This window comes from Mustela putorius, unplaced genomic scaffold (genome assembly GCF_011764305.1).
Source record: "Mustela putorius furo isolate JIRA1106 unplaced genomic scaffold, ASM1176430v1.1 tig00537227_pilon_pilon_pilon, whole genome shotgun sequence".
NCBI lineage: Eukaryota > Metazoa > Chordata > Mammalia > Carnivora > Mustelidae > Mustela > Mustela putorius.
This window is the reverse complement of record NW_025422368.1, coordinates 36,699,850-36,727,061: the sequence shown is the minus strand read 5'-3', so window position 1 is coordinate 36,727,061 and position 27,212 is coordinate 36,699,850. Positions and strand designations below refer to the sequence as shown.

At 36.7% G+C, this 27,212-nt stretch overlaps 2 protein-coding genes across 2 annotated transcripts in view; both read right to left on the bottom strand.

Moving 5' to 3' along the window:
- Positions 1-13,235: 13,235 nt before the first annotated feature.
- Positions 13,236-25,756, bottom strand: LOC101681618 (killer cell lectin-like receptor 2). Its single transcript, XM_013057923.2, has 7 exons — positions 25,619-25,756; positions 24,260-24,376; positions 22,540-22,629; positions 21,221-21,433; positions 19,401-19,543; positions 17,504-17,610; positions 13,236-14,530 (listed from the first exon to the last, which is right to left on the bottom strand). Exons 2-7 carry the CDS (start codon positions 24,372-24,374, stop codon positions 14,329-14,331), a joined length of 870 nt encoding a protein of 289 aa, XP_012913377.1. The 5' UTR covers positions 24,375-24,376; positions 25,619-25,756; the 3' UTR covers positions 13,236-14,328.
- The window catches only part of MAGOHB (mago homolog B, exon junction complex subunit), a 17,202-nt gene continuing 15,650 nt past the window's right edge, over positions 25,661-27,212 (bottom strand). Inside the window, exon 5 of the mRNA XM_004755856.3 lies at positions 25,661-25,860. Within this exon, the coding sequence (XP_004755913.1) occupies positions 25,848-25,860 (13 nt within the window). The 3' untranslated portion in view covers positions 25,661-25,847. The remainder of the gene's footprint in view (positions 25,861-27,212) is intronic.

The following is a 27,212-nucleotide window of genomic DNA, read 5'->3' as shown; positions in this document are numbered from 1 at the left end:
CAGTTAAAATCTGTGATTGACTACCTTGGGGAAAAATGAGTTCAATTTCTCCAGGGGGTGTTCAAACAGGGTAGATTGCCACTTAGCAGTGACTTTTAGACATATAAGATCCTGTTCAAACACTACGATTCTATAAAAATAAGTGCTGGCATAATCATATTTCCTGTCAGAAGTTCTGGATTATGCTCATGGATCAAAAGAATAAACATAGTTAAATGTCTATACTGCCTAGAGCAATCTATACTTTCAATGCCATTCTAACCAAAATTCCACCTTTTCGAAATTTGAAAAATTGTGCATTTTTAAAGAGCTGGAGCAAACAATCCTAAAATTTGTATGGAATCAGAGATGTTAAAGTATAAATGTTTTAATATATTTGCCCTAATTTGTTTAAATTCTGGTTATACTGGTGTTCATATTAAAAGTCATAACATGTTAGAATCTGAGATCTCAGATTGGATGGTGCCTCTGAATTATATTTTGCTAAGAAATGTCATTGTATATACTAGCAATTGAGCAGGGAAGAAGAATGGAATCATTACAAGGCAGTTAATTTTTAGCATAGATTCCAGAAAAGTCTGTTAATATCTGAGGGGTTTGTGTATTATGACAAACTATTTAAATTGTTATTCTGGATTCTGACTATATCTCTCCTACAGTCAAAAGTATATATTATTTGTTTTACTCTGTATTTTAATACACTTGCCTATTTTTGCATAAATGCCAAAAATGTAATTTCAAAATAAATCCCTGTGAAACTTCGGGTAAAAAAAAAATAAATTGCTAAAGAAGTGTTGAAAAAGAAAAAAACTGGGGGCATCACGTCGCCTGATTTCAAGCTTTACTACAAAGCTGTGATCACCAAGACAGCATGGTACTGACACAAAAACAGACACTTAGACCAGTGGAACAGAGTAGAGAGCCCAGATATGGACCCTTAACTTTATGGTCAACTAATCTTTGACAAAGCAGGAAAAAATATACAGTGGAAAAAAGACAGTCTCTTCAATAAATCATGCTGGGAATATTGGACAGCTATGTGTAGAAGAATGAAACTCAACCATTCTCTTACACCATACACAAAGATAAACTCGAAATGGATAAAAGATCTCAATGTGAGGCAGGAATCCATCAAAATCCTGGAGGAGAACACAAGGCAGTAACCTCTTCAACATTGGCCACGGCAACTTCTTTCAAGATATGTCTCCAAAGGCAAAGGAAACAAAAATGAAAATGAACTTTTGGGACTTCATCAAGAGCAAAACCTTCTGCACATCAAAGGAAACAGTCAACAAAACAAAGAGACAACCCACAGAATGGCAGAAAATATTTGCAAATGACAGGACAGACACAGGGCTGATATCCAACATCTATAAAGAACTCCTCAAAATCAACACACACAAAACAGATAATCATGTCAAAAAATGGGCAGAAGACATGAACAGACACTTCTCCAAAGAAGACATACAAATGGCTAACAGACACATGAAAAAATGTTCATCATCACTAGCCATCAGGGAGATTCAAATTAAAACCACATTGAGAAACCACCTTACACCAGTTAGAATGGCCAAAATTAACAAGACAGGAAACAACAAGTATTGAAGAGGATGTGGAGAAAGGGGAACCCTCTTCCACTGTTGGTGGGAATGCAAGTCGGTGCAGCCACTTTGGAAAACAGTGTGGAGATTCCCTAAGAAATTAAAAATAGAGCTACCCTATGACCCTGTAATTACACTACTGGGCATTTGCCCCAAAGATACAGATGTAGTGAAAAGAAGGGCCATCTGTACCCCAATGTTCATAGCAGCAATGGCCACAGTCGCCAAACTGTGGAAAGAACCAAGATGCCCTTCAATGGATGAATGGATAAAGATGTGGCCTGTATACACTATGGAGTACTACGCCTCCATCAGAAAGGATGAATACCCAATTTTTTTCTCAGCATGGATGGGACTGGAAGAGATTATGCTGAGTGAAATAAGTCAAGCAGAGAGAGTCAATTATCATATGCTTTTGCTTATTTGCGGAGCATAAGGAATAATATGGAGGACATGGGGAGATGGAGAAGGGAGTTGGGGGAAATTGGAGGGGGAGACAAACCATGGGAGACTGTGGACTCTGAGAAACTGAGGGTTTTGGAGGGGAGCGGGGTGGGAGGTTGGGTGAGCCTGGTGGTGGGTATTGTGGAGGGCACATATTGCATGGAGCACTGGGTGTAGTGCACAGTGAATTCTGGAACTGAAAAGAAATTTAAAAAATAAATAAATTTTTCTAAAAAAAGAAGTTCTGGATTGTATTTTCTTCCTTTTGTTATGAGATTTCTCTTTGTCTAAATATCCTTCTCAGTCATTTCTGGATAGTAGAGAAACATATTGAGATAAAATATGGGAAACGAACTTCCTCCATAATGGCTCGAGAAAAAAAAAAAAAATCATTACAAACAATTCCTACATCCCATATGACATATGGGGTTTAGCAGTCAATAAAAAATAATGTAAGAGTATATTTTCTTCCTTTTGTGTGAAAGTTCCCTTGAAGGGCCTTTCTAAGTAAAGCTTACATTGGGATTTCCCATTTGTGATCTTCTATAGATCCGAGGGATACTGCTGTGTCAAGGAGAGGAGAGTGAAACCATTAGGTGTTAAGACAAAATGTAATCTATAATCAGAAAAAAATAATAATAAAATAACAGGCCAGGAACTAAAATACATAAGAGCAGAGCTGTCAGAGAATATTAGTAGGGGGAGAATTTGTGGCTTTGGCTGCCTGAGAGGTTGAAGGCCCTTTTATTTCTAAGCCACAAATCACAAGGTTTTCCATTTGTGTTGCCCTGGTTTGTTTTTAACCTTAAACCATCTTGCTTTACAGCATAGCACATCCTCTGTATATTATAATATCAGATTATAAGAACACAGTTTATAGCTCTAATAGTAAATACAAAATTCTTCTGATTTCTCCGTCCTGTTTTTCCCGCTTGTCAAATTACCTAGTTTATGCTTTTAATTCACTGTGTGCTCCTTCTTCTGTGAGAAAAGGAACCAGCTGAAATTGACAACCACAGGAGGTAGTTCTTAGACATATATCTGGACATAGATATCAAAGAAACCTAGAGATCGAGTGACTAAGCACTGATCCAACAGCTCAAAAACATCATCAATGCCATTAGCTCTCAAAATCTTCCTAACATTCCTTCGGCATGTTGACAACCTCACTGCCACAAAACAGCTGCTACAGCTCCAGGTTACTGTCAGTATTCAGGAAAACAAAGAGAATAAAGGCAATGAAAGCCATTTTAGAAATCTTCTAGCGAACTTTGTCTTACATTTCAATGGCCAAAGGTAGGCTGGGTGGCCACTCTCACTGCAAGGGGAGCCAGGAAAGGGAATAACTTGTGGGAATGGCAGGAGAAAAGGTGATTGGAAAGGCTCATAGGGACACCTGGGTGGCTCAGTTGTTAAGCATTTGCCTTCGGCTCAGGTCATGATCTCAGGATCCTGAAATCAAGCCCTACATCGGGCTCCCTCTCAGTGGGAAGCCTGCTTCTCTTTCTCCCACTCCCGCTACTTGTGATTCCTCTCTCACTGTCTCTCTGTCAAATACATAAATAAAATATTCAATAAAAAAATTTTTTTGAAAGGAAAGTCTCATGGATTGGCCAATAGTCTCTGCCATGCTAGACTAAGGCTAACACAAGATTTAACCAGGCATCAACACATTTTTTATTTCCTTATTACTTATCCCCCAAAATAATGTAGAAGTAATGGGTCCAGAGGGCATTTTTTACTTTACAGAAAAGAAACTAGAAACTATATACCACAGAATACAGGGAGTAAAAAAAAAAAAACCTTCTACTGTGCTACTTGCATCATTAGCCTCTGCTAGTTTATCTGTAGCAATCATCAGTAAAAATAAAAATAAATGAATGAATTAAAAGACAAACCTTAAAAGCAAAAGAATCTAAATCTTTGCCTTTGAGGATATAAACACAATGCATTTAGAAGGATCCCACCTGAGGTATGTGTCCAGGGAAGTGGTGATGCCAAAGAATAGCACAGGAAAGAAAACCTTTAATAGAAAAGCAAAGAGGGATGAGTTACTGGACCTGAATCAAAGAAGAAAAGAGAAACAGTTTGGGCCTCAGTAGAAATCTTCAGATACATTTTGATCTTTCTGCATTATCCATTCTCACATCTGTTCTTTATTTAACTACCCTGTATTTGTCTGCTCTGGCTGAACACCATGCTGGTTTGTCCCTAGTCACAGCTCCCCCAACAATGTCCCATATCCTACCTTCCAGCAGTGCAATGGTCTGTGCAGAGTTTCACACTTGGCCTATAATTGCTCTGAGTGAAATTCATTCTTCTGTCTTGTCCAACTGGCAAAACACATACTCATCCTGTAAATACAACTGTATGGATTTCTTTTTTTTTATGCTATGTTAGTCACCATAACTGTACATCATTAGTTTTTGATGTAGTGTTCCAAGATTCATTGTTTACATATAACCCCCAGTGCTCCATGCAATACGTGCCCTCCTTAATACCCACCACATTTCTTTGAAAAAGTCCTCCCTGTGCCTGAGCAGAGTTAATTCCAACCTTCCTGTGGGTTCTCAGATCATCTTAATTATAACCCAACTGCATATGCTTTCACATAGTGCCTGAGGTTTGAGCTCTGGGATTTAATCGCAGTATCATTTCAGTACTAAGTATCATGCTTTACACATAGTGTTAAGCAACTCCTGAACAAGTGAATAAAGGAACAAATGAATGTTCTTTTTGAGGAAGATAATTATAAACAAAACTAAAAAGAAGGAGCCATTAGTTTTTAAAATATCTAAAAAAGAACAATTTGATTACCTTAAATGGGTTTGTCTCAGCTAATATACAAAGTACTCATCTTCAACAAGTTTTCAACTTATAAGGAAAAAAGAAATCTCACAGAGTTGTTTATCTGTATGCCTCTAGAGAATAAAACATGCCCTGTCTGCATGATAGTTTATAATTAAGAATAAAGGCCAACTAGAAAGGATGACACAAAGCATTCACGAAAATACTACTTCTAAAGAACAAAGGTAAACATGCATCTTCACTCTTCTTGGTCTTTGAAATGCACTTCCAAAGGAAAGAAACTCTAGAGGACCCAGCATTATTCCATCACCAGAATACAAATTCTTCTACTTAATGACTTCCTCTTAATTTAATAGAATTCTACATGAAAATATTGTACTCCAGGAGGTTTACTCCTCTTCTCTAAAGTTTTATTGTTCTGAGTTTCTCCTCCTGTTCTTGAATTTCAAATATCAATTCCCATCAGACAGAATTAGGGATGTTAATAAAATCTCTAGAAACAGTAGCTGATCATATCTTTGACCTTATCAGAAAGGGCCACACACAGTTTGGTCAGAAATAGAGGTGATAGGGGTTCACTTTCCCTAATACAGGCTGAAAAGAAAGAAAAGATCTGATGTACAGAACAACTGAAAATATTCCCAGGAGTAGGACAGGGGATCTTGATCTTTCAGAAACACTCTGCAAGTTTCTAATTTTTACATACGTTTACATTTTTTTTGTTAAGATTTATTTATTTATTTGAAAGAGAGAGAGAACCAGACAGAGCAGGATTGAGGGGAGGGGCAGACTCTCTGCTAAGCAGGAAGCCCAACTTGGGGTTTGATCCTGGGACTCAAGGATCATGACCTGAGCCAAAGGCAGATGCTTAATCAGCTGAGCCACCCAGATGCCCCATGTTTATATTTTTCTCAAAAGCCTCTTGCTCCTCTCTTTACCCAGGGCATAGGGTCAAAAACAAGTATCTATGAATACATATTTTTTACTCATAACTGGAGGAAAAAATAATAATGTAGATGACAAGACAATGAAAGCAAGGAAGGAAAGAAAGAGAGGAGAGAGGAAAAAAAGAAAAGACAGGGAAATGGGAAATAATCAGGTCAAAATTGTGCCTACTTAGATAGGAATCTCTGTAATCATTTTGCATGTAGTTTCCATACAGAGCTCTCATCTTTCCCTGATGTTTGCATGATGGCAGAGGAATCCAAGAAGAACTGAGGATACAAGAGTATTCTTACAGCACCTCCCACTTTGGGGCAGACAGAGTTAAAGAAGAAAATGCACAAGAGAATTCTCTGTTTAGAGAATATTACAGATTCAAACTGTGGGAATACGGGAAGTAGAAAAATTATCTTTTAATTTGCCAGAGGAAAGATTATAAATCATGAAATATTGTCATTTGATAACTGTTCTTATGTTTTAGCTTTGTTCAATTATTGGGTAGAAAACAGCAAAACTTTCTTTTCCTTCAATGAAAGAATAAAAGAATAATGGTCCAATATTTAAATTATAAGATATGTATTATATTATATGTATAGCATTGCCACCACATCTGGAAACAAAAACAAAGTTAAAGAATAAGGGTTTGCTGCTCTCACTTCCAAACATGACATTACATGATATGGCCACTGTGTTGTTCCTCATTAGCTATACATTATGCAAAATAGGAATAAACATCCTACATTAATGTAACATTTACACCAGTCCCTAAACATGTTTCTGTGAAGAGTTGCTTCTCATTATTTTTGTCTCTGATTTTCAGTGTATTAATCTTCACCTTAGCACATTTAGTAATCAAGTGGGTTAGTGTGTAAAAAGTAAAAGAAAATATAAGCTTTAGCAGCCCTGTATTTGATGTTATTTACATTCTGTACCTCTCCCTAGTTATAATATTCATTTATCATTAATAATTTATTTCCTATTGTGGGTATTTGTTTGTTAATTAATAATCGCTTTGCCATTCAGTCTAGATTAGGCAGTGATGTACATGCATATTAACTTTAAATAGCTTATACTTACCATAGTTTCCTATATACAGTAGTTTGTTTAATTAATATTTCTTGAATAAAAATAAACTCTAAAAATGTCTTTTTTTTAGCCTTTGAAGTACATTTTGGATACCTGACACCAAGTACACACTCTCCAGAGCCCCATGTCCTCTGACGGTTTTATCATCATAAATATTCTGAAAGAATTTTTCAGAAGTAGTCTTAGAGCTACCAATTTTCTGCTTATAATTTTCACCACTGGAAAATAATTTTCTTCATAGTCAACCAAAGAAATTTCTTCTTTTTTTAAATGCTCACTGCTCTTTTAAGATATCCCTATAAAAGCCACTGATGTTCTGTTTTTGTATTGCTTCAATAACAAAAGCAAACTGCTACTAAGTAAGGAAATAAACAGGAAAACCTGTTTTAAATTAACATTAATTATGACAGAAGGTTTAAAAATACTTCCCAATGCAATTCGTATTAACAAACATTTACTTAATGTGATCCAAAGTGACAGAAGAGGAGACAAAGGAGTTTCACAGAGTGGGAAAGTAGCAGTTAATGCTGACAGGGCTGGAGTCTCAGCGACAGGACAAAGGTCCCATGTGAGCTGACTCCCCAGAGAAGCTAAAAAGGAAAAAGCACAGCTGGCCAAATGAAACTCATTCTAGAGCATGTTAAGGGTGAAACAACCAGCATGTAACATAGAGAATGAATTACATTAGGGATTTAGGTGTAAAATATCTAGATTCATCAGGAAATGACACATGCAAGCGAGGATGCGGAGAAAGGGGGACCTTCCTACACTATGGGTGGGAATGCAAGCTGGTGCAACCACTCTGAAAAACAATATGGAGGTTCCTCAAAAAGTTGAAAATAGAACTCCCCTATGACCCAGCAATCACACTACTGGGTATTCACCCTAAAGATACAAATGTAGTGATCCAAAGGGGCACATGCACATGTTTATAGCAGCAATGTCCACAAGAGCCAAACTATGGAAAGAGCCTAGATGTTCATCAACAGATGAATGGATAAAGAAGATGTGGTGTATATATATACAATGGAATACTATGCAGCCATCAAAAGAAATGAAATCTTGCCATTTGCAATGTGGATGGAACTAGAGGATATTAGGCTGAGTGAAATAACTCAATCAGAGAAAGACAATTATCATATGATCTCCCTGATATGAGGAATTTGAGAGGCATAGTGGGGAGTTTGGGGGGTAGGGAAGAAAAAAATGAAACAAGATGGGATCAGAAGGGAGACAAACCATAAGAGACTCTTAATCTCACAAAACAAACTGAGGGTTGCGGGGGGAGTTAGGTAGGGAGAGGGTGATTGGGTTATGGACATTGGGGAGGGTATGTGCTATGGTGAGTGCTGTGAAGTCTGTAAGTCTGACGATTCACAGACCTGTACCCCTGGGGCTAATAACACATTATATGTTAATTTTTAAAATTTTTAAATAAAATCTAGATTTTACTTGGAGATGTGAACACAGACATGGCTGATAAAGGCAAAAGGAGAAAATTGAAAACAGCTCTCTGCCACAGTTGATCTGCTGTATCTTTTTTACATCATGAGTAGGCATCTGCCCAGGGAACTTAATATCAGGTCCAACTGCTGATTTTGTTTTGTTTCTTTTATCAAATTCAATTTGTATCTACACCTGTTCTTACTGCTCCTATAATAGACTGAAAGGCCTATTATAAGTAATTAGCATATGATTTGCATGGAAGCATTGCGCCTACTGTTTTTAAACGCCTATGAGAACATATACATCTGCCTTGGTACCCAGGAACATATCCATTATTATCACTAATTATTATTATCAATCATTATTCTTGACCTATTAAGACAATGCAAAGATATCCGAGCTAAAGCTAAAGATCAGAGCTATATCATTGTCAGAGGAGAGGCAAGCAGCCAGGGCTCAAACCCCAACACCATGATTAATTAATTGACTGATCTTACTAAGCTTCAGTTTCCTCATCTATAAAATGAGGATGATGTATTGTCTCACGGGATGGTTACAGTGGTAAAGTGAGAAGATACATGTATATTAGTAAGTGTCCACAAGGAAAATAGAAATGTCTCTGAGTATTTAAAACAAAGGGAATTAAATCTAGGGAATTCAATGAGGAGACAAAGATGCTCCGAAACCAACCAGGAATCAAGAAGGACAGACACTCAGAGTTTAACACTGGGAAGCCCCTATCCTATCCTAGGGAGGAAAGGAGGTGGTTTCCCTGAGCCACCTGTGCAGAACCTAGGAGCACAGAAGAGGCGTCCAACAAGAGGCAGGAACATAGAAGTAAGGTAGCTGTTGCTAGAGGTGCAGCCTCAGGTCCACGGGGCTTAAAACTACCCTGGCTTCTCCCTCTCTCCGATCCTCCAGCTTTCTATCCCTGTCTCCTATGGACAATACCCACCTTAAATCCCGGAACCTGGGTTTTGCAAAAAAGGTACATGTTATGTTCCTTCTCAGATTCTCAGCCTCCGCTTCACACATCTCTCAGGGTGTTAAACCCTGGCCTTGCACCATCATCCCTGCAATGATCACCTACAGCTGAGGCTGTGTGTGAGGTGCACTAAGGCGTTAGCACTCAGCTGCGCTGAGGGACATCTCCATTACAGCTGTCCCATCTCTGTACAATTCCTCCATCTTGTGACCTTTGTACTAGGTAAAGTTTAGGAGGTCATTTGTGAGACTTGGCCCCTTAGCTTCAGACAATGATCAATGACAAAGCATCTTAACTCGGCCTTTACAAACTTTTTAGGTCTCATATAGGTAAAGATCTATGTGTGACAACAGGATTAAAAGCTTTCGCTTAAGGGGTACCTGGGTGGTTCAGTCAGTTAATGGTCTGACTTTGGCTCAGGTCATGAATGCAGTGTCCTGGGGTGGAGTCCTGTGTCAAGCTCTGCTCTAAGCAGAAAATCTGCTTCTCTTTCTCCCTCTGCCCATCCCCCAGCTCGAGCTCGCTTGCTTGCTTTCTCTCTCTTTCTTTCTTTCTTTCTTTCTCTCAAATAAGTAAATAAATAAAAATGCTTTCACTGAAGAAGGCAAGAAAATAAAAGCAGTCATATTCAAAATAAATAGAAGAGAGAAAATAATAAAGAGAAGAAGTAAAGACAAACATAACACAATAAAAAAGATAAAAGATGAAATAAGTAAGATGAAAAATGGACAAACATAAGCAAATCAATGAAGCAAAAATCTGGTTCTTGACAAGATAAATAAAATTGATAATCTCTGGGGCGCCTGTGTGGCTCAGCGGGTTAAAGCCTCTGCCTTCGACTCCAGTCATGATCCCAGGGTTCTGGGATCGAGCCCCGCATCGGGCTCTCTGCTCAGCGGGAGCCTGCTTCCTCCTCTCTCTCTCTCTCTGCCTACTTGTGATCTCTCTCTGTCAAATAAATAAATAAAACTTAAAAAAAAAAAAAGAAAAAAATTGATAATCTCTAACTAGACTCATCAAAATAGAAGAATACAAATAAAACAATATCAGAAACATAAACAATATCACGGAAAAAAATGACAGGGTTATAAATCCTATAAACAGTAAACAGATAATTGGAGAATATCATTATTATGGGTTTAATTATATCCTCTGAAAAGATATGCTAAGTCCTAACCCCTGCACCTGTGAATATGACCCTTTTGGAAATAAGGTCTCTGTAGATGCAGTCGAGTTGAGATGAGGCCATTAGAGGTGAGCTCTAATCCAATATGGGTGGCACCCTTACATGAAGAGGAAACTGTATGCAAAGACAGAGACACACATAAAGGATGCCATGTGATAACAGAGGCAGAAAGTGAGATAGGCAACTGCAAGCCAAGTAATGCCAGGAAGCAATAGCCAAAGTGAAAAGCCAGGAAGAAGCAAAGAAAGATTCCACCCAAGTCTGAGGAAGCATACTGACACTTTGGTTTGGACTTCGGTCTTCCAGAACAGTGAGAGAATAAATTGTGATGGCTTTAAGCTGGTGAATTTGTGGTACTTTGTTATGGCAACCCTAGGAAATTAATACAACTGTGAAAAACACTAAAACTATACCTTTGACAATTTAAGCAAAATCAACAAATTCCTTGAAAGATAATCAAAATGGACAGGAAACAGAATGTCTAAAGAGCCTCTATTAAAGAAATGGTAACCCTAATGAAACAGACTCTCCCAAAGAAAACTTCAGACACAAATTCTTTCTCTAGTACATTTGAGGAAACACTTCAGGAGTGAAAATTCAAATGCTACCCCACAAAATAGACAGATATTCAGAAAGATCCCAAATGAACACATAAAGCCAGTATTTCTCCAATACCATAAACAGAAAAAGATACTTAAACAAATTAGGGGTCTGGGTTGCTCAGCTAAGCATCCAACTCGTGATTTCAGCTCAGGACATAATCTCTGAGTCATGAGATGGGGCCCTGCCTTGGGCTGCTGGCTCAGCAGGAACTCTGTCTCTGTCCATTATCCTCTCCCTCTGCCCCTTCCCCAGCTCACATGTGCTCTCTCTCATAAATAAATGATTTTTTAAAATAAATAAATTAATTAAATATCCACCACGAACATTAATACACAATTTTTAACAAAATATTACAGAAGCAAATCTATCAACTTATGAAAAATGATAATAAATACAACATGATCACATGGGAATTACCCAAAGAGTACAAGTTTTGTTTAACACTGAAAAATCATACTGCCATCTATCATATTAATGAATATAAAAGAATATCTATATAAACATCTCAAGAGATACAGAAAATTTATATAAGAAAATTCAATTTTCACTCATGGTAAAAGTCTCAATCAACAGGAATAGAAGGGGATTTCCTCAACCTGATAGATCTCCAAAAACCTGCAGCAGACCTCACATATGAGTGGAAAAACTAAATACCTTTTTTTTGTAACACGGAAAACAAGACAAGGATGACTCTTATCACTCTCTCCAACATTGTACCAGAGGCCCTAAGCAGTACCATAAAGCAAGAGGAAAAAATGAAGGAAAGGAAGTAAATCTTTCTATATCTTTTTTTTAAGATTTCATTTACTTATTTATTTATTTGGGTACATTTACAACTCCATAAGAAGACAGACAAACCCAGTTTTATTTTTTTTATTTTTTTTATTTTTTATTTTTTATAAACTTATATTTTTATCCCCAGGGGTACAGGCAAACCCAGTTTTAAAAAAGATTGAACAGGGGTGCCTGGGTGGCTCAGCTGGTTAAGCATCTTCCTTCAGCTCAGGCCAAGATCCCCCAGTCCTGGAGTCCTGGATTCAAGCCCTGTGTCGGACTCCCTGCTCAGTGGGGAGCCTGCTTCTGCTGCTCCCCCTGCTTGTGTTCTCTCACTCTTTATATCTCTGTAAAATAAATAAAATCTTCTTTAAAAAATTTTAAAAAAGTAAAAAAGACTGAATGGACACTTCAATGGGCAAAAAAACTAAACAGACACTTCTCAAAAGAAAATACACAAATGGCCAATAAACACATGAGAAGGTGCTCAATGTCATTACTTTTCAGGAAATGCAAACCTAAAAAACAATGAGATACCATTACATACACACCATAATGGCTAAGTTTTAATAAACAGACAATATCAAGAACTGGCAATGATATAGAACAACTAAAACTCTCATATGTTGCTACCAGGAATGCAAAACGTTGCAATCACTCTGGAAAACAAACTAGAAGTTTCTTATCAAATTAAACATGCACTTACTTTAGGACTCAGCTATCAAATTCATAGGTATTTAATAAACAAAAAGAAATGAAAACACCTGTCCACACTGAAACCTGCATGTAAGTACTGATGACAGGTTTTTTCACAATAGCCAAAAATAGGAAAGACATGAAATGTCCACAGGTGGATGAACAAATTGTGGTATATCAGTACAATGGGATACAACTCAGCAACATAAGGAACAAACTACTGACACATGAAAGAATACAGATTAATTTCAAAAACATGCTGAGCAAAAGAAGTCAGATACAAAAGAGTCCATGATTACAAAATTCCAGAAGGGGCAAAACTAATTCATAGTGACAGAAAGTGTAACACTGGTTGTCTGGGGCCAGGTGGATAGTGAGGGGGAAGAAAGGAGCTTTTATAGGCAATAGAAATGTCCTGTATCTTTGACCTGATGGTGTTTCAGAAATGTATACATTTGCTAAAAACCCACTGACCTCACGACTTACAATGTGTGCGTTTTATTGCATGAAAGAATTACTAAATAAAGTTGATTTTTAAAATGTCGAGGGTAGGAGGCACCTGGGTGGCTCAGCCTATTAAGTGACCAACTCTTGGTTTTGGCTCAGTATCCTGAGATGGAGCCCGGGGTAGGGTTCTGCCCTCAGCATGGAGTCTGGTTGAGATTCTCTCTCCTCAACTTCTGCCCCTCCCACCTCTCACACTTTCTCTAAATAAATAAATAAATATGTACTTATAAAGTAAAACAAAACAAAATGTCAAGGTCAAGAAGACAAAGGAACCTGAGGAATTCTCCGAGATTAAAAAAGACGAAAGTGACATCACAACTAAATGTATCCCATGATCCTGCACATTATCAGGACAGTTGACAAAATCTGAATACGGGTTATAGACAAAATCACAGTACTTGGGGCACCTGGGCGGCTCAGTGGGGTAAGCCTCTGTCTTTGGCTCAGGTCATGATCTCAGGGTTCTGGGATCGAGCCCCACATCTTCTCCCTCTCTCTCTCTGCCTGCCTCTCTGCCAGCTTGTGATCTCTGTATTTGTCAAATAAATAAATAAAATCTTTTTTAAAAAATCACAGTACTCTATCAATGCTAAATATCCTGATTTTGATAATTCCACCATGGTTATACAAGACAAAGTATTTGTTCTTATAAAATATTTAGACAAAGGGACATAAAATCCACAATTAATTATCAAATGGAACAGCAAGGGAGTAGGGGAGAGAGAACTGTAAAGCACAGAAAGAACAAAATATTAACAAATAGTAACTATATGGGAGTTTTTATACTATTGTTTCAACTATTAAGGAGGAATGAAATTATAGCAAAGTAAAAACATTTTAATGCAAGATGATTATCTAGATGGGGGAAGGGAGGCAAAATAACTATTTTTTAATTCTTAATTGTGCCATCTCTCAAACCTGGAGGCTACTGAAATTACTTATCCAATCTATTCTATTAATAAGGAAAAGACCCAGGCTATTAATAAGAAAAAGAACAGGCTACCAGAGTTGTCTAAGTGGTTCTATGGGTGGTTTAAGGAGAGAGAAAGGGAATTTCTCAGGGCCATTAAAGAGAGGGGAAACCTCTCCAAAGATAAAAGCATGCACTCTCCCTCAAGAAGACAGATGGCATCTAATCTCTTAAATCATAGTCCAAAAGAACATTTCCTTCCTTTTCCTACTCATCTCTGTTTCCCCAGTAAACTAAGTCTTACTAGCAAAAACACTAGTATGTAAGTATTCACAAATTATCACAGAAACAAACAAACAAACAAATGACAGGTTCCATTGCACCTTTTCTTCTTGTACCTATCAAAGTAGGCAGAGAAAACATCATGAATTCTCTCCTCACAGATACAATTGTAGGTCTTAGAGCACTCAATAGTTGCTGTTCTTGTTGAGCTTAAAAATGCACATTGTCCTCTTCCAGAAGAACTCATGAATGTATAGTTACTGTAGAATAGAAAACACACATGGTTAGCTGTTTAGGGATGTCTAGGTGGCTCAGTCAGTTAAGCGTGTGCCCTCGGCTCAGGTGTGATTGGTTCCCTGCTCAGTGGACAGCCTGCTTCTCTCTCTTTCTCCCTTTCTCACTCACTCTTGCTGTATCTCTAAATAAAATCTTTAAAAAAACTAAAACCGGGGCGCCTGGGTGGCTCAGTGGGTTAAAGCCTCTGCCTTCGGCTCAGGTCATGATCCTGGAGTCCTGGGATCAAGCCCCGCATCGGGCTCTCTGCTCGGCAGGGAGCCTGCTTCCTCCTCTCTCTCTGCCTGCCTTTCTGCCTACTTGTGATCTCTGTCTGTCAAATAAATAAAATCTTTAAAAAATAAAAAAATAAAAAATAAAAAAACTAAAACCTTCTTGAATAAATTTATGAGCTGGCAAGAAGCAAATTCATGCTCAGGCTGAGGTTAAGTAAAGGTGGGAACCCAGAAGTGTAAGTGAAGGACTGAAGTCATTTTTTCCCTTCATTTATACACTAGATTAAATATGAATTCCACTCAGGTTTCCATACGGAAGACAACCTACAAAGAGTTGAGACCCTGAAAATGTATCTTCAGCATACACGAAAAGTCTTGAAAAGTCTTGAACCTTGGACTTAAGCAGAAGAGAAAATGAATAATCCCACCTAAGAATCCAAAATTACCAACTATCCCACATGCAATTTGTATTTGCTCTATTATTTGAATATCCAAATCTCCTACAGAAATAGATAGATAGATAGATGATAGATAGATAGATAGATAGATAGATAGATAATATAAATGAAACTAGGTAGCTTGGGAGGCATGGGCAGAAAGCATGAGATGTGTTCAATATGTAACAGATGAGGAAGTGAGACGTATCAGGTATAGATACTGTAAGGAGAGCATGTGCTTGCTGAACACAGGAAAAGAAGAAAGAACCAAGCAGCACTACATGTCTCACTCAAAATACACATTATACACATAGGAACATCCATGAGGTCTTACTTCACCTCTTACTGGTGACACTCATACTGGCCCTCTGCCTAACAAACTCAAAAAAAAAAAAAAAAAATCCTTAGCTTATTCATCAGGATCACTGAAAAGCTGCAGCTGTCCCCACCCTTACATGCTCCCACATCTCCCTACTAGAGCAAATGTGCATGCTAGTCATAGAACCTTCTGTTTGTGAGCCCCATTGCTCAAACTCAAGTGATAGCCTAGAAACCACACCACTGTCAGGCAAGGGGGATGCAGAAGAGTCAGGCCATCTGAAGACTATGTAACCAGGATTCAGGTGATCTTTTCACCCATTTGCTCCTTATCCTGAGTGTGATGACTGATGCTATCCCAACCCATTCTGATAAGCTATCCCATTTCTTTCCCCTTGCATCAGGCTACTTGTTCTAAGTTGATTTAATTAACTATATAATTTGAGCATATTAATTTGGCCTGGCGTTTCTGTTCTGGGCCTCTGAGCTGTTTTCCTGGAAGTGACTCACAGGCCAGGACTGCATCAAGATAACTTCCTGCATGACAACTCTTGTAAGTTTGCTGCCACCTTCATCTCGGTCCTCAAATAATTCCCACAGCAGCACAAAAAGAAAAAAATCCCTAAACACTACAAAGAAAATGACACCATGTACAAAAGCCAGCAGAAACCATAGAGCAGACCCACAAAACTTCAAAGATTAGAATTATCAGATACCAAATTTAAAATAAGTACGTTTGATATCTTTCAAGAAATAAAAGACACCTTGAAAATTAACTAGCAAGATTTAAAAACTTAAACCAGAATCCCTAGAAATAAAAAGTATAAAAGTTAAGATTTTTAAAAAATCATTGAACACTCTAACAGAATATTATAACTAAATGGAAACCCAAGAGTTTACAAAATGCTGCACTTCAGAATAAAACTATGGGGATGCGTGGATGGCTCAGCTGGACAGCAGGTGACTCTTGATCTCAAGGTCATAACTTTGAGCCCCACACTGGGTGTAGTGATTAGCTAAACAAACAGAGAAACAAACCACAAAACAAAAAAAAACTATAGTGAAGGCATATGTATGTATGTGTGTGAACACACACTTATATTTATAAGTAATATAAACTAGTAATATACAGATTGTATGACCGTGTTATGCCCTGATAAACCCCAAACAAATTAAAAATACCGTAAGTCAAAAACACATGTAATAAACCCACCTTACTAGCTTAGCCTACTGTACCTTAAATATGATCAGAACACTTGTGTTAGCCTATAATTAGGCAAAATCATCTCACACAAAGCCCATTTTATAATAACGTACTGAGTATCTCATGTGATTTACTGAATACTACACTGAAAGTGAAAACCAGAGTGGCTGAATGGGTATAGGATGGTTTTAAGTGTACTGGGCTGCTGATCCTTGTGATCATGTGGCTCCCCGTGAGCTCCAGCTGCCACCACCCAGCATCACAACAGAAGATCATACCGCACATCAACCCAAAGAAAGATCAAATTAAAAATTCAAAGTACAGTTTCTACTGAATGCATATTGACTTCACTATTGTAAATTAGAAAAACTGTAAGTCAAGCCATTGTTAGTTAGGGACCATCTATAAAGAAGTTTCAAATGAACTTTAGGGATCCTAAAGTTCTTAATTTGTAACTGTGGGAGGGATCACTATAGCTGAGTCAGGATGGTCCAATACCATCATATCACTTTATTATTTGGGTTTGGTTTGTGAACCTCATAAGGCATACTTCTGAGCATGTGTTTAGCATCAAAATTTTGTTCATAATTTGTACATTTCTCTTTCTTTTTCATTATACTTCCTAAAACATTTTCTTCATCATTCTACTTATTCTTACCAATGACCTCTGTGTGAAAACCATGTGATATAAGAGATTCTTTTTAGATACAGTCTTCCCAACCCCAGCACAAACGTTTGGAGCCTGAATGCATTCCAGAGACTTACATCCCAAAAGGTGGGCCAGTGTTAATCCATTTCCATTTTTGTTCTCTGTCATCATATGATAATCCAATCCAGTAGTTATTCCTATAAGTTTGGGATTGAATAAAGGCCTGTAAGGAAACAAAACATATCATGTGACTAGCCCCATCTGTTAGCTGAATGAAAAGGAGGAAGGTCAAGGTCCCAGCTGTTTCTTGGGACAGTACTCTGCTACACACCACACCACCCTTCATCTCTACTTCCTAGAAAACCTTCCCTCCCCTCCACCATCCTCGTGCCTTTTTTTCCGAAGTAAGTTTTTCCTCAAAGATTATTTACTTAATGTTAAAAATGCCTGCCACTCTCATGGATTACTTAAAATATAAAAAAATTTTTAATCTAAGTATTTGTTAAATAATGTCTGTCACTATGAAACTACCCAAAATCATGCTCCAGAAAAATATTTAATGGTATGGAAACTAATCATTACTTATTGTTGTTGTTGTTTTTTTTAAGATTTTATATATTTGTCATAGAGAGAGCACAAGCAGGCAGAGTGGCAGGCAGAGGCAGAGAGAGAAGCAGGCTCCCTGCTGGACAAGGAGCCCGATGCAGGACTCAATCCCAGGACCCTGGGATTATGACCTAAACCGAAGGCAGCAGCTTAACTGACTGAGCCACCCAGGTGTCCTGATCATTACTTATTATTAATGAAAATAGTAATCTTCACAACAAATTTATTAAAATAACAACTATATGTGGGAAGTTGTGCACCAAAACCCTCAGCCTCACAGGAGAAAGTTTTGCTATAGTTTAGTAGTTGGAAGGGGTGAAGGGAAAAGGGACAGTATTTGGAAATATTTCCTATGTCAAAAAATGTAATACGGCAAAGTGACATTTTACATAATGTCTAACTAAATGACTGAAGATATTTTAAAATATAGGTTTAAATTAAGTGAATTTTACTGCAACAAACATTATTTTATGACTTGATATCATAAATTTTTTATGCTATGATGATAAAACATCTATTAGATTTGCATATAAATGTGCTGTTTTCTTAAGAGATAATTAGAGGTATAGGCTGATCTTTGAAAAATATTTCTCTGTAAAAAACATTTTGTGTGTGTGGATAGTTTTTAGTAGTAATAAATTTAAAAGATAATTTTGATATTGTTGTCTATTTTCTTTTGCAATTCCTTTTGAAAGATATACATCACTATACAATATATTAGAATACTGATCAAGAAAATGTTACCTATAAATGTCATGAAAATCACCACGAGGTTAATTTGTAAAACTGTTATCACTTTTATATTCCTCATTATTATCTCCTTTTTGCAGATGGAAAAACTGAGATCCAGAGGTTAAGTAATTCACCCAAGGTCACCCAGGTAATAGGTGGCAGAACCGGATTTGCAGGATCCCAGGCAATCTGGCTCCTGGATTCCTAACAGCACCTAGTGGATTAGGTTCCTCCAGGTTCTTAGTTGCCACCCTGCAAGGGTAAGTAACCACTGCCTCCAGGCTATAAATACTAAAGGGTTAAGGGCTCCATCAGAAGGAGAGGCATACTTTTCAGTGAGTTGTTGTCCTGCACACACCTTACAAAAGGAAATGAATGCAAAGACCCAAACTGAATCTTCAAAGGGGTTTCCATTTTGGAAATAATAATGGTCATCATGATAAATAATATATACTGGATGCTTAGAAAGTAGCAAGATTATATATGCTTATCAGTAGGCAGGGTTTTCTAGAACCCTTACCTTTCTCACCTACATAATTTTTGCTGACTCAACAGACACAACACAGAGAATAACTGAAGGTGCCTCTTTCTGGACTTCCCCATCCTCACTATCTTGGACCCAAGCATGAGAGACATAGTTAGGAAAATAAAAATGGATGTAACAGTCCATGATACCAGTTCATCTTCATCACTTATCTTCAAAAGGGATGAATTATAACTTTGGCAAGTCTGTTTACATCTGCTCCAGTTTTTACTTTCAGGAATAAAATAATAACACTTTATTCCATAACAGGACCAGCAGTTTCCATAGACTTTGCCTACAACATATAAGGTGAAACATTATTTGGCATTCTGTTAAATAATGCAATATACTTATCAGCCCTCCATAATTAAATAAAATCTAATAAATCTAATAAATAAAATCTAAATAGCTATCAATAATGATAATATCAGGTTCACCAAGATTCTAGAATGCCAAGTGATATCTCTAATACTCATTGCAGCATCATTCACAACAGCTAAGATATGGAAACAACCCAAGAATCCATTGATGGATGAGTGGATAAAGAAAATGTGGTTATATACATATAAATACTACTCATCCTTATAAAGAAGGAAATCTTGTCATATTTAACAGCATGGATTAACCTTGAGGATATTATACTAAGTGAAATAAGCCAGTCACAGAAGGACAAATACTGGGAGACTCCACTTATATGAGACACAAGAAAATTGTCAAATTCAGAAAAACAGAGAATGAAGGGTGATTGCCAGTGGCTAGGGGAGGTGGAAATAAGGAGCTTTTGTTCATGGGTATATAGCTTCAGTTATGCAAAATGAGTAAGTTCTAAAGTCTGGTGTACAATATAGGGCCTATGGTTAACAATACTGAATTGTTACTTAAAAACTTGTTAAAAGGGTACATGTCATGTTAAGTGCTCTTAACCACTCCCCAAGAAAAAGTGACATGGGAAAACTTTTGGAGGTACTGGACATGTCTACTACCCTAATTGTGGATGATTTTATAGAAACATGCATATGTCCAAACTTGTCAAATTATATACATTAGATATGAGCAATTTTTCACACATTCATCATACCTAAATAAAACTGTTTTTTAAATAATAAAAGTAAATTTTTAAAAAGATTCTGGGATGCCTTGTAAATAAAAGAAACACAATTTTTTGGAATTTTTCTTTTCCTCACACATTTTATAATATACCAAATTTTTAAAGTACTATTATTTCTTTAATAACAGAAAATATAAATTCCTGCTGCCATGTCTAAAAGATATTAAGTAAGCAAAATTGTTTTGCAAACTCCAAATCCTAAACAAATATTTAATACTTATTGATTAACTGGGTCAGTTTGTTCCATCATTTACATAACAGATTGTATTATATGAGATTTAATATTCTTATCTGTTAGATGTTTTTAAGGGTGTTATCACACAGTTATACAAACACCAACACCTTGGCAAAACTTGAAGTACTACAGAGAGTGTATAGACCCAACATGTGAGGTCAATGCAGAATGGAAACACACACACAATTACCTTTATGAGAACATCCAAACAAAAGGCCTTGCACCCATTTTAGCCTAAATATATTTTTAGTAATAGCCTCCATTTTTTATGTGAACCACAAAGTGGAGTGTCTAATTTGCCCCCAGATCCAAAATGATCCACGTTTTCATGGAAGCTGACATATTATTTCATCTTCTAGGTGAAATCCAATAGGAATGTAGGAACTTCCACTGAATTTGGGGAGATACAGAACTCTATTAATCCCAACACAACTCCTGGGTCCTCAGTCTCACATGTTACACGGGCAAATCCAAACACTCATATTACAGCTTGAAGTACAAATGAAAAGATGTCTAGTAGACCTAGATCACTAGCATATCATAAGCCTGCCTATTAGGCCTCAAAGCTTCTGGAAGGGGAAGAAATAATGGCAAATCATGCAATCTTTCATTCAAGATGCCCTTCATACCTTTATTTTCTCTCTGACATGTCCTATTTGTAAAGAGTAAATCCTGTTTCTTTTTTTGCTGAAGCAATTCATTTTTGAGAATGTTATATTCTAAAGTCTTATATGTCAAAAGTTTCTCCTTTAAGTAGCTGTCATTTTGCAAAATGTGGTGCTCTTGAGTCAGGTTTCCTATCATTTCCCTCTGCCGACGGTTTTCTTGAGTATACTGAAAAACTAAAGTTAATAACATAGATATAATACAAAAGTACTCATAATGCTTGAATATTAAAATTTAAGACAAAAGAAAAGATCTCACTTTGACAACCAACCCATTTCATTACTTTAAATGGTTAATGTGACATTTAGAAAGTAACACCTCAATAAACTAACCATACAAATGGAAACATCAAACTTCCTGCTATTAGCAACTTGCACATAGAATAAATAAAATAAGATATCTGAATAAAATCATGATGGCAACACCTTACCATTTAGTTCAGTTTCTTTTTTTTTTTTTTTAAGATTTTATTTATTCATTTGACAGACAGAGATCACAAGTAGGCAGAGAGGCAGGCAGAGAGGAGGAAGCAGGTTCCCTGCTGAGCAGAAAGCCCAAAGTGGGACTTGATCCCCGGACCCTGGGATCATGACCTCAGTCGAAAGCAGAGGCTTTAACTCACTGAGCCACCCAGGTGCCCCCAGTTCAGTTTCTTTGAAACAGTCAGCACATAATTTTAAATAGGTACCAGAGGAAAATCCAATCAGACAACACTTAGCAACACATCACCTGAGCATGAAAATTTGCACTAAGAAACATAAAGTAACAGCACCATTATTATTGGAGTACATCGAATATCCACAGGAGAAAAGAGAGGAAGACGTAAATATGTACATTTATCTGAGTGTCACATGTTAGTGATTTTCTCTAAAGATGTCAAGAAATCCAAATAAAAGATAAAAGTTGAACTCAAGATCATCTAATATCCACATAAAAAATCAGTATTTTTACTAAACTATATCCTCATTACATAACGGGAAAAAATGAAGAGAAAGTCATACTTTATTTCCAACAGTTGTTTTATGGGAATATGTATCTAAGATTCACAATGATTAAACTCAGAAGGCATGAGGAAGTTCTGTATCTGAAAGAATGCGATATATCATACAGCTCATTAAACTACACAGCCATTGGAAGAGCTAAGCACAATGAAAATGACACTGTGACATATGTGGGACATTCCCTAATGATAGCCAGGGAACAATTAATGAAGCACACTTAATATTTGTGTAAATAGTGGTCACTATTACTCAAACTTGAAGCATGTATTTTAATTACTCACTCTTTGTCCCCAACACAGCAACTGTCGCCAATAGTAGTAAACACAGGATCCCAAGAATTACTGCAATGAGATACCAGGGCACTGAAAACCCTTTAAATAAAGAAGAAAGATAATCATCAGGAAGTGTCTTGCTCACTGCTAACCTTAACCTGGGATACTATCTGAAACAAAGAGACAATCTTATCTAAAAATTTTAGAAAAATGTATCATACAAATTGATTTAATTTTTGACCTAGGAACTACAGTTTTTAAGGTCTCATATTTCTGATGATATACACCATTGTATAAATCCTACACAAAAGAACAGTCCTCTAGGATCTTAAAAGCACTTCCCCTACAGATGGCATAACATATAGAGTTGTCCAATCACTATACTGTATACCCGAAACTCACATACATTGTATGTCAACTATAATTCAATTTTTAAAATTTCAAAAAATTTTAAGAAAAAAGCAGAGGGCAACAAATATAATAAAAATGTATAAGAATCCACACTGACATGTATACTCCTTCCTGTAACCACAACAAATGATGAAAAAGAAGGATAAAGCAGTCATTTTTCTTGAGGAATTGGTAGCCAACAGAGTATATTATGAGGCTGGAAATGTGATGAGGGTCCATTCTTAAAAGAGTTTCTAGAAATCAACTGTCCTTTTTTTTTCATCAGTTCTATTTTTCCCTAGACAATATTACCTTTATCCTCCTTTTGAGGCCCTGTGTCTAAGAATTCTATCTCCATCACTAATTAAGACAGTAAAAATTATTCTCAATTTAGAGTCTGTAACAATATTTGAAGGTAGAAGGTAAGAACAGAAAAAAGAACAGAAGGGGCGCCTGGGTTGCTCAGTTAGTTAAGCATCTGACTCCAGCTCAGGTCATGATCCCAGGGTCCTAGGAAGGAGCCCCCCACATCGGGCTCTCTGCTCAATGGGGAGTCTGCTTCTCCCTCTCCCTCTGCCTGTCCCTCCCCTGCTAATGTGCTCTCTCTGTCAAATAAATAAATAAATAAACAATAAAGACAGCAGCAAAAAGTAAATGCTCCTTTGGAATAACTTTCTGTTTCTCCATTGCTAATTAAGGATTGGTAAATATTGGGGCACCTGGGTGGATCAGTCAGTTAAGCATCTGCTTTCAGCTCAGGTCATGATCCCAGGGTCCTGGGACTGAGTTCTGCATCAGGCCTCTTGCTCACTGGGGAGCTTGCTTCTTCCTCTGCCTGCCACTCCCCCTGCTTCTGCTCTCTCTTTCTCTCTCTCTCTCTTTCTCTCTCCCTCTCTTTCTCTGACAAATATATAAATAAAATCTGAAAAAAAAACTTTAAAATATAAAGAAAAAATAAGATTGGTAAATATTTAAGACACCTAAAAATTTTTGTCTGAATAAAAACATTGTTTCTAACAAATATTTTCATTTCTCAAACATTCTCTAAGAGCTGTATTTCTCTAGGAAATGCAGTGCTCTCTTGAGACTCCAATCTGTCCTTTACATTTTAAAGCCCTCACAAATTCCTCTTAACCAAATCTGAATAAAAACACTATTAGCTTTGCAAATTTGGAACAATTTGTTCCAAACTTTAAAAAAAAAAAAAAAAAGAAGAAGACTTGTTCTGCTCTCTACACCATTATGGTTTCTTATTACCATTTGACAACCTGAAGGACAGACAGAAACTTTTTTTCAAATGTCAAAGTTTGACAATCCGTAAGAGATGCTTAAGACATACCTTTGCCATCAGTGTTCCCAGACTTTTGATTCCCATCTGGCCTCAATCTATTTGGTGACTCTGAAGGAGACTGAAGAAATCTCAGGGTAGAATAAATCACTTGCTGATTGCTCATATCTACAGTAAGAAGGGAACTATGTTTTGCATTAAAACCTCACAAAAGGATGATTTCTGTCAAAAGAACAATTAAAATGTCGGGCTGTAGAAATATACCGGGGACATTCATAGAGGTCTGTGTATGTATGTGTATGTGTGAATGTGGGTTTAACTCCTTCAAGTGCATAAAGCACGTGGACTGAGCCTGAATTATATAAGAAATGGAAAACCCCTTAATATTTCTGTTAAAATACTCCTAGTGATTACTGCCAAAATTATTAGAATATGCAGAAAGAATTTTCTTTTTTTAATCTCCCAATAGATTGAATAGGTTGGGTCCTATTCACCCAGCCAATTTAGCTCAAAATGTTCAACATACATATAAAAATGTTGGGCAAAATTGTCACCAGTATAAATTACTAAGACATTTTTAAACTATCAATTCAAAAAATGTAAATTCTGTTTCTGAAATTCTGAAAAAATATAAATATCTTGCCTTTAAAAGGCCTTAGTACACATGTTCATATCTACATATAAATATTTAAAAGTTCTTGCATTCTTTTCAATTATGACATGAGTCTACCAGAGCGTTTCTCAACGTACAATCCATACACCATCTGCAAAAGAATTATTAAAGGTTAACATCACAGATTGGCCAACAATCCAGACTCCAATGCCCTGTGCAAGATGTGCTGAGAAAAATCTCTCAGTTGAAGCACAGTTGCCCATATTTTTAATCTCAAAAGATTCCGTCTGTATTTGAAATTTAGACATAATTTTCTAGTGTAAGATGTTGCAAGAGAAGCCTCTGTGAAAATAAAATTGTCAGCAGGCAGTCATTGGTTAATATCCATAAAGGATTCAATCTCTTAATGGATATCAATATAAAAAAATTACTAAATAGTAAACCTTTAAAATTTACCTTGGTTCTTTTATGAGTCGGTGTGAAAAGAAACAGAAAATATGGAAAACAAATTGCACATGTAACTATATTCTCTTTAAATTTATTAATTTACAAAATGTCCTAAACTTAATCACATTTTCCCTAATTTCGTAAGGAAAGGAGTCTTTTCTATTACACAGTTTTTAGGGCGGATAATATGTACATCATTCAGACACAAAGCAAGAGTCACAATGTATCGAGAAAAAGAAAATAACCTCCCATGAATGTTGCACTACAGTTTTCACATGCTTAAGAGTTAATGCAGGTCTAAATGCGATCAGTCCCCTATTCACGCCAAGCCATTTATAATAAAATGTTACCTTCCTAGAATCTTTCTTTCCGCAGTATCTCTTCCTTATCAGTGGCACTAGTAGGACACTCAGATAACAAAGATCGTCTCTGAAGGGTACTCCTACTCAGAAATTTACTGCCCCTCCTCTTGACCAAAGTGCTGAAAGGAAACTGTACGCAAAGGCTGCTGTTGAGGTGCATCTTCCTCCATTTCTGCTAACCAACCACTTCATACACTTTGCAAAATAACATTCAAAATCATATTTGAGGACTGAAAATATAAACAAACACAGCTTTGAAAAAAAAATAAGAACCAATATTGTCAAAAAAACTCACATATTTAAAAGAAACTACTAGCAAAACAAAATATTAAAATGTTTATGTATAAGTATACATATACCTAAGAAATAGCATAACTAAATTCTTGAAGTCTTAAAGAGTCTGTTAGAAACTTTCTCTTGCATGCTGCTATTTGAAAAAAAAAAGGGGGGGTTCCCATTTATGTGAACTACAGGTAAATGTATTTTAGAAATAATTTTACAGGGGCGCCTGGGTAGCTCAGTGGGTTAAGCCTCTGCATTCGGCTCAGATCATGATCTCAGGGTCCTGGGATTGGCTCTCTGCTCAGCAGGGAGCCTGCTTTCCCCTCTCTCCCTCTGCCTGCCTCTCTGCTTACTTGTGATCTCTGTCTGTCAAATAAATAAATAAAATCTTTTTTTTAAAAAAAAGAAAGAAACTATTTTACAACATCCATAATTCCACTATAAAAAATTTTGGTGTATATTCTTCCCATTTTTTATCCACACATTATGATTACTATGAAAATTGGCATTATTCCATACATAATTTTTATTATTATTTTTAACAAATGTTTCTTCACTTAAAAAATATCAAAAATGTTATTTAAAAACCCATATATAGTCATTACCCATATAGATTATGCCACAATTTATTTAAGCCATCCTCTACTGTTGAACATTTGGGTTGTTTTCCAATTTATTCCTAGTATAAAAAATATTTGCCCTTACATTACAAGAATATCACTCACAAATAATGCTGTCTGAGGAAAAATGTTTAAATATGAAATTAGGGGATCAATACATGAAAGCACTTTGACACATACTGCCCAATGCCTTCCAGAGAAGCTGCTCCCATTTATATACCACCAGTGGTATGTGAAAATGTTCACGTTTGATTTTTTTTCAAGAGATGTTGCTGAATTATTCCTTGAGTTTTGTGCATGAATCTTACTTCACGAAGACCTACAAACTTCCAGCTGAAAGAAATGCACTTCTGTAACTGTTTCTATGAGCCAGACCTTACCCGAACCTCACTAAAGTTCATTTTCATTTAATATGGCTTGTCAGTCTTCTGACATACAGGTCTATGAAACCAACTGAAGCTGTTCTTCGAAGGAGATGATTATGGTTAATATGGACTATAGCAGAAGAGGAGGGAGGTCATGCAGAGACAGCTCACCCTTACTTCACCAGACTCTGACCAAGCTCCTTACTCATTCTTTTCTTTCCTTACCAAACTCCAGCTGCAACTAAACCATCATACTTCGGATGGATTTCCCATTCTTCAGTTTGCTCATGCATCCCCCCTCTCTTACAAACCACT